At 35.2% G+C, this 9186-nt stretch overlaps 1 protein-coding gene and 1 long non-coding RNA gene across 8 annotated transcripts in view; one reads left to right on the top strand and one right to left on the bottom strand.

Annotated features, from left to right (window-relative positions):
- Positions 1 to 9186, bottom strand: part of LOC139963801 (short transient receptor potential channel 5-like) — a 189437-nt gene that overhangs the window by 54150 nt on the left and 126101 nt on the right. Inside the window, exon 1 of one of the 7 annotated variants that reach the window (XM_071964975.1) lies at positions 4107 to 4249. The exons of the other annotated variants lie outside the window; for them this stretch is intronic. Coding sequence (XP_071821076.1) covers positions 4107 to 4211 — 105 coding nt within the window. The 5' untranslated portion in view covers positions 4212 to 4249. Of the gene's footprint in view, positions 1 to 4106; positions 4250 to 9186 lie in introns of those variants that run through there. 7 annotated transcript variants of the gene reach the window in all.
- LOC139963808 (uncharacterized) overlaps positions 1 to 9186 on the top strand; it is a 201389-nt gene that overhangs the window by 112922 nt on the left and 79281 nt on the right. The window lies entirely within an intron of this gene.

The raw sequence follows: 9186 nt of genomic DNA, 5'->3' as shown, positions 1-9186 counted from the left end.
ATGTATTCGTAAAATATATCAATTATGTTATATTGTATATAGAGGCGGCCTACATGGGGGATCACAGGGGGGCAACCCCCCTCCAGATTTGTGAAAAAGCTCAAGAGTGCCGGGCCCTTTTTCCTAAATTGAAAGTGTCCTTTCTTGGTTACATATAGTATATCAGCTTCTCGTTCTTGTAAATAAAAAATGCCCTTTTATTATTTACGTAAGCCAACTTTTGTTGACCAAAACCAAAAATTGTAATTAAAATCTACTTTGTGATTGAAACATTATGACACTATATCAATTGACCTTTTTGATGGAAAACATCCAAATACTGAAATTTGAGGTATGGAATGTCAAAATGATCCATATAGTGTAAAGAAGGTTTTGAGGTTATTTTGTAGTTTACACTAAAGATCGAAATAACGTGTCTCGCCGCCCCTCGCATGCTTTCCCTACCCCTCCCCTCCACCCATGCATTTCATCCCCAGCTCAAGCCCACCTCATCCCCACCTCATCCCCACCATAGACTGAAGCTCTTCCCGTCGCTCAGGCTGAATATAACTCGTTAACAACAAAATGGAAGTTTTTGAATTAAATTTTTGTTGTTGAAAAAAGTTACCATTCATCAAATTGTAGGCACGATACACTCTCACTTTATTTACACCTGGACAGTGAACATGAGAAAAATGCCAAATGATATCTTATCATGTTCCATAATCTAAAATGCAGGAAACATAACAAATAATATTTTATTTTTACTTTATACGGTTACCGTAACTTGTTTTGCAAAAAATCTGTTCCACTAATACACGTGTGTGCTGAGTTCTGAAAAATCTATATTTTCTCTTCAATTTTGAAACGAGTTTTATTGTTCTTAAAGATATATACATTTGTTCAACCAAATTCCCATTACAAGGAAAAGCCTCGTACATCCCCATGTATAAAGCCTTTTTGAGTTTTTTGTCCACTTAAAAGGAAATTAGGTCAATAATCAATACTGATTTGATACGCCAACTGCCTTTACCTTACTTTCATTCAATATATATATATATGACGCCAATATGCAGATAACGTCAAATATCGCGTTTAATCAATGTGACTTGTGCATTGCATTATCTTCACATAAATTCAAAATACAGAATTGCTCTTTTCTTCGACCTAGAACTGTAAATACAACATGTGCGTGTGTAACTAATACAATTTTTTTCCCAAAAATGATTAGAAGAAAGTTTTTTTTTTTCATTTCCATATCAATGAAAAAAAAAATGATTCAAACAAACCTTCCTTTAGTTTATACTCCTGATAACATTTGTTGACTTAAAATTTTATTATTTGAAGAACTACTTCTGCTCTGCTTAAATTAGATATAACATTTAGTTTGTCGGTATCTAGATAACCTATTTTCAAAGTATATTCTCATATTTTTTTATACAACTGACCATTTTTCTATTAATATTGTCCAATTCCTATACCTACCAACTGGAATTTTGGAGGTTACGTCTTGTTTCATTCCTAACCTTCATGGGCTTTAAAAAAAAAAAAAAAAAAAAATTGGAAGTGATTGAATGAAAGAGATCAGGGTGTATGTTATAAAGCTATATGGAAAAATATTAAAATTTGGTGGCCTTCAAGGTGCGACTTGCAATCAAAACTGATAAAGAAAGGTTACGGAAAGATTCCGCAAATTCAAACCATTATTAGTGCAAGGTGAGGTATGTAGCTGTCGCTTCAAGTTACCACTACATTTCCTTTTCAGTACAAGAAACCGCTCGTTTCATATTTTCTGACAATTTCGAAGCCGGAATTGCTGTGGGGCTTATCCGGGGGAAACTCTAACTTGTATATGATCAAACTGATATTTGTACATGTAACGGAAATATACGTTTGAAGGTGGGCCGACGATTCCAGAGGTGTTTCATATGAAAATCCATGGACGGGTCGATAATGTGAATGGGGGGAATTAAACATTAAGCGACGACAGGAGATGTTAAGGAAATCATGTAGGTCGAAATATTTGAAGAACACTTCTATACGAAATGACAAGTATGTAAACATTAATTGTTGCAAGTTACCGAAGGGGCTTGGATCTTTATGAGGGGAAGGGGGGGGGCGTTTGTTAGGTAAAAAAAGGAGGGCAAGAAACATAGATTTACAAATGTCTTTACTAATACTGTTCCAAACTACTTCATACATCTCAGCGCAGCGAATTAGGTATATGTGAGGGATGATAATAACGTAATACCATCTACTATTGCACGTTCTTGTCTCAGCAGTTAAACTTAGCTTATTTGTAACATTGTTACCCCCCCCCCCCCTCCTCACCTCCCGATGTTAAGATTTCTTAACGTCAGTTGCAAATTTGCTATTCACTTAATTAAGTAAAATACTGTACCTTCCCCCTTTTGTTGTGGTAGATAGGATGTCGCAACACACGTTATGACAGTGTCTTCCCATCCATGCGCGCCCTTAGAGTAAACCGACAGACATCCTGACACCCACATGTATGCGCACACACACACATGTGCACACATACATGTACGCAAACGCACATGTGCGCACACGCACATGTACGCACACCCACATGTACACATACATGGACGCGCGCACACATGTACGCACACACAAACCAAGCCTACGCGAAAGTTGACCCCAACACCAATAACAATGCACCTTATCCCACAACGCACTAATCCCGTAAGGCATTCGCCACTTGATTTCCAAAAATATGCATTTAAACTTAGAACAAAATGTTGAAATTTCTCGAAACCTTTGTTGATATAGTTTATAATTGGGTGCCGGGGGGGGGGGGGGGTGGGAGGGTTATTATGCTGACCTTTGTAATAGCAAACTCTATGGAAACAGAAATTAAAAGATAAGCGACATACTAGTTATTCATATCCCCAGCCTCTTCAAATATGTACTTAAATGAGTTTTTTTTACATTACTACAGTCTTTGTATTCACTTCTTATCCGTCTTAACTTTACCACTACATTTGAATATTTAACATTTAGTCGTGAGCCTGACTTTGACTTAAAGCTTCTATAGCAAACAACAAGTTGCTTTGTACATATATACATATGTAATACAAATATGTCAAAATGGGGAACATAAACAACAAATATAAACAATAAAAATCACTAACAAATAAAACTTATAATGCAAACGTATATATTTGGCTAAGAACAACAGTAAAGATATAGGAGTTAAAGAATGCTGTATCGATTGGCTGTCTCAAATATAGGTTTTTAGGGCACTTGTATTGTTTTATTGTAATACTTTTTACTTTGAAGTTGCCTATTTTGTACTCCTGTGAAGGCATAACTGATCCTACCCTTACAATTAACGTCACCCTCCATTGTTTTGATTTTTTAACTGAAAGTTGCAATTTCTGGGCATCTGAGGTCAAACAAGTGATTTGATTGATACAGTGGTATATTTTGTAGATCCAAAAATCGATTTATCAATACTGAACTGACAGAAAAATAGTAAAACAAAACCAGCACAAAATTACAAATAGAAGGCAATAATGTTAACAATCTGGAAGCAATAATAAGACAAAAGGAAAGCGATAGGTTTATATCTTATCCATTTCAAAGTGTTAAGCATTTAACGGAAGGTAGGGTTTTGATAAGTTGTGATCATAACGATGTTAATTCCCTAACATTTAACATTTTGCTGCACATAGTAATATGTTGCCAGTGTAACCTTCCGAAAACATTAATACAAATATCGCCAACAGATGGGAATCATAATAATGATAATTTATAACTCTATATAGCGAATAATCGCGTTTTTCAATATATCATGTTTTCTACAACCATTCGTGTTAATAGAACAACTAGTCTCGTTCAAATAACATCCATGAATGATTCGCTATCACCAAGAAATGACATTTTGAATTATTTAAGCCAATTAAAACCTCGAAGCTTAAACCAAAAGCAAACAGATCAAATACCAAAGTAAATCCACACACCTATAGTATTGCATATTTTAGAGGTACACGTAGTTATGAGTATAATTTGAAATCAAAATTTCATGTGTGAAGATTACAGTTCTTTTACTCTAGGTGTCACGATCACTGTCACAGTGATTGTGACGTTTACTGTCACAGTCTTACCTGGACGGTAGGTCCACTCGACTGACTGTGTTGGGGACCATGATGGGGCACACTGTTTGATCTCTCTGTGGACAGTTCCTCCTGTCTCTTTAAGAGTTGCAACATCTCCAAGTTTATAAAATACACAACCTTCGATACATCCCCTTTTCTCCTAGCAACTGATTGATGCCAACAATTCTTAGCGCACTCGGCCGTCTAAATGTCCTTTTTACATGTGAATTATACATAGATTTTACACTAAGTGCAATCGAACTTGTCAAGAAAATCATCTCGTTGAGACTTTTCGATTTTTTACGCAGGGGGTGAAATCGAAATAATTCTCAATCGGAGGCAAGACATTTGACTTTGTGCGCCAATTATATATATATACATTTCGCAATATTATGCCAATCAGAATGCAAAAATATGAAGGAGAATATATATATATATATATATATATATATATATATACATATACATATATATATATATATATATATATATATATATATATACATATATATATATATATATATATATATATATATATATATATATATATATTCTCCTTCAACGTTTCCTGATTGGCATAATATTGCGAAATGTATATATATATATATATATACATATACATATACATAATATATATATATATATATATATATATATATATATATTCTCCTTCAACGGTTCCTGATTGGCATAATATTGCGAAATGTATCCCGATGGAAGAAACGAAGCGTGAAATGCTCGCTTTTCTATCAGCGGGAGGGAGACATTAAGGATATACTGATTAACGGATAAAATTTCATTACATTTCGAATATAATATATTTCAAGTTTGAAAGTAAAGGACGGCGCGTGTAAAATGTTTCTTATTAAACTTTGGTCCTACATTGCAAAGTTATGAAATGACATGTAATATGTAACTTGTTATTGCACGATTAAAAAAACAAAAATATATTTCAAATCAATGTGTTCTCTAAGATATGCTGGGAGCCTGAGAGGAATTGTTCGTTAGTCCATGTTCATATGTAGCCTATAAAATAATTCTGAGGTTAATTTATCTTTCGTATGCAACTTACTCTTTATCATTTATCTCTTTAAAGGATTTCTGTAAAAAGTTTACATATACTACCGGTGAAAGAGATGTACCAACACTTTGATGTAAACAATTTTGAAGTACAACATTGGATGCAAATTTGCCACAACAACTGTTAGGATCAAGTTTAGTTTTAGAAACGGGATCTAGGAACTGATATGCAAATTCACCCGGGAGGTTACATTAAAATAATACCTAACTTAACCAAACATTGAATATATCAGTCGGTACTAATTTAGGACAATGGTTAATATGATCACAACACTGTTCGCAGAAAACGCACGCACGCACACGCACGCACGCACACGCACGCACGCAAGCACGCACACATCCACACTCGTATATACGAAATCGCGTCAAACAAGCACTGAATTAATTCTCACATTCATGATTTAATATACTAAATCTTTACAAAGTGTCCATGTAGTTTACGAATATCTAGATATCTCGGAAGATCAATTTTCACTTGAAACATTTTGAAATTCCATAGTGCCAAATCGTAATGAATCTTATGTTATACATACGAAAATACTCGTCAAGTTTTCGCTTGCATTAATAAGAAATTAATTGGATGATTGACATCAAATTATAGCAAAAAAAAAAAAAATCACAGAAACGTCGCGACGACTAGAATGAGACTAGCTACTACAATAACTGTACGGTTAATTTCTTCAGACAGCCATCTTTGTTGATGGTGTTTTTGTGTTTACATCAACTTTTCAACGACTATAAGAATACAGAGAGCAAACTAAACGTAAACTTAACTATGTGATGCCGTTTATATAATTCTTTTAAAAAGCTTTAAGCATTAATTTACGTTTCCATCTACTACTATTGGAACTTCTTCTTAGAACCTGACCTCGCCTTCACTCCATGAGTAGCCTGTCACTCTTTAATTAAGAACGGTATTCCAATTTATATTCCAATTTAAATAGTTGTAGTCAAAAGCTAGGTCTATTTGTAGATACATACCCCATGCGAAACAGATCTAAGATTATATAATGTTAGGCTATGAGCGTATGTAGCCTACACATTGTGATTCTTGCATTGTGCAGAGGGCCGCATATTGCGTTGTAAGTGAATTGCCTCGATGCTTCCGGGCGAAGGCTACACCCTAACAGCGAGAATACACTGTAAAGGAAACCTCATACCGGTCTTAAAGGAGCACTCTTTGCTACTCCTGGTACATTTTCAAAGTACAATTCAGTGCAAGGAATAAAAATGCAGTTTATTGCCTGGACTAGACAACTCCCAGTTGAAATAATAATTAAAAACAAATTAAAAACAAAAATACAAAAACTTCAACCAGCACTTGCATGTCATTAATTCTTATAGGAAAGTGTGTCGGGGCAACGAAATGAAACCATGGGTTACTAACAAATGAATAACCATTTTAATCAAGAAATATATATAACAGGTTGTTGTAGTTTCTCACCGTACAATGAAATGTGAATTTGAGTAATACTAGAGATATTTTTTCAAATCTGCGCAAAATGCACAAATCCAACCCCCCCCCCCCCGAACCAAAAAAATCGGGTAAAATTGAGAGCAAAATTTATCTAAGATTTGGCTATTGATCAAATCTTACTTGTGAAGATAATCTTCCTACTTCGCGTCTATACAGTTAAAGGATTAACGTTAAGTTGTTTCAAAGGATAACAGTATATAGGCATGGAATTAAGTTTGACATATTTTATCCTATTAATAAAATGATTCAGAATAGCTCAAATTGTTAGAGCAATTGACCTTGCAAAGATCTATCAATCAACGTGGCTGGATTAACTATTCTAGCACAAACCGTCATTAAATGGTGCTGTGGGCGAGTGGATAAAAGACGTGGCATTTTGAAGCAATGAGGCTTAGCAATCGGGAGGTTCCGGGTTCGATACCCGGCTGGGTCATAGTTTAGGTGGGTTTTGCATCCAAGAGCAATCTACGCATTTCCCATCTGAAATGACTTTCTAAATTGAAAAGATTCCAAACTTGAGTTAGGATGTAGAATTGGTAGCCACCCGAAGTGAACGTTGTAATCCATAAGCCATTAAAAAATACATAAAATAAAAATAACTGATTGATTTATGACTATAAATCTACTCAGCAGGCAACAGAAAAAAACACATCTTTTACAGTCTTAAATATCAAATGATGTTTGAATTCATCCATGTGTTTCCCCCCTTTCTTCTATGAATATTCATAAACATAGATTTGGGAAGCAGCTATAGTTGGAACAATTTCCTAATGATAATACCTCTCTAAACTGTACTCCAGTATCATGCTTCAAAGCACTTGTATTGACAGTACAAACAGTTCACCTTGATCTGATAGAAACATGATATTCATACTGCTCGTACTGACATTACGAGTGCTCTGAAGCGGGACGTAACACTACAGTATAGAAAAAATTGTCCCAACTGGGTGTTGGGAAGGAGCCAAGAATTATGTCGTTTGACAGGCTCACTAAGGAGCTCTTCCAACATTTGACAACATGCAACTTAAACGGAAAGTAGTATCTTGAAAAACCAAAATAAATATATAAAAACATGACCTGCATGTTCAAACTGTTTTGCAAGGGCGGCGGAAGCACTTTTAATCTGGGGGGCACCGACATCAAAGGGCACTTTGCAGAAATTCGATTGGAATGATGCAGCCTTATATTTAGTACCCTTTATAACTCTTATTGTATTATCTTATTTGCATATACACATCACTCCATCAACGCCCCCCCCCCTCAAGGAAAATATGCATATAGCACTGCAATATCCAATGTGCAAATTGGGAAACAAGGAACAAGTTTTCTTTTGAGACAAAATGAGGTGAAATCATGCTAGTTGCTAATGTAGGAATCTTCCGAATTAGAGTTTATTTCTTGTTAATATCTTAACAAATTTTTTCCATTCGAAATAGCTTTGAGTTTGACCCACAGAAACTCATTAAAAGTCAGGGGCGTTGTCAGGATTTGCAAAGTTGTATGCACGACTATCTAAGCGGAGCGCCACCATCGGTTGGCACGGAGCGTACAAGAAAATTTTTGGTTTTACAAACCCCTCAGATGGCCGGAAACGGCCCTTCCCAAGTGTTCATTCTGGTTCCCTGGCCTCTTGCTAACTTGAGACACCTAAATTTTTATGTAGAAAAAGGGCACATTTTTAACCTGAGGAAAAGTGGGGGGGGGGCACGTGCCCCCTGTGCCCCCCCGGTTCCGCCGCCCTTGCTGTTTTTGCTATACTTCCGTTGCACGGGGATAAAAACCCCATTAGAACAGTACCTATAGTTATCAATTACAATATACCAAGTAGTTGGTTTTAGAAATATATTTGTAGGAAAACTACAAAATTTAATATATTGACATCAGTGATGACCTTGTAACGGAATCTGCTTTCGATATTGATTCTTTTAGAGGTTTTCTTGCCTGTTAAATAGTCTATATATACCTAGGTCAGTGTAACGAGAGATTATTAGTCAAAGCCGCTGTGTCACAATGAAATGTAAATCTTTATGCTTCGTTTCAGGTGGATTTATATGAATGGAATTGACCGCACTTGATGAAAAGACATAAGCGCTTGCTAAATATACATTCAAATACTTCCCATACAACACGTTCTCATCTAAGTTTGTTTGGTATCCACAATTATTCCATATCACTATTAATGGTCGTTAAATTATAGCTCTCTGTTGTTGATGGGCCGTTATATATGGCTAGAATTAAATTATATTAATTCACACGGACTGTATTAATAGTTTCTTTATTATTATTAAGAGTTGTAGTTCACAATGCATTTTATCAGGTTGAGTGTTTCCAAAAGAGTAACTTATTAAAAGAAAGAAATTCCAATCTAATCCTAGAGTGGAAACCATTCAATTAAACACTGAAGATGTGAAATATTTCATAACTGTTCGTTCCTTTTTCAGATGAATTCCTTCATTGATGAGAGTGAAATGTATTCTTTAAAGGAATAAAAAACATGTCGGTGAACCGTCTAAAAAGTGTTGAATTCGTATA

Source organism: Apostichopus japonicus, chromosome 22 (genome assembly GCF_037975245.1).
Source record: "Apostichopus japonicus isolate 1M-3 chromosome 22, ASM3797524v1, whole genome shotgun sequence".
In the NCBI taxonomy this organism is placed as follows: Eukaryota; Metazoa; Echinodermata; class Holothuroidea; order Aspidochirotida; family Stichopodidae; genus Apostichopus; species Apostichopus japonicus.
This window is presented reverse-complemented; position numbering and strand designations above follow the sequence as displayed.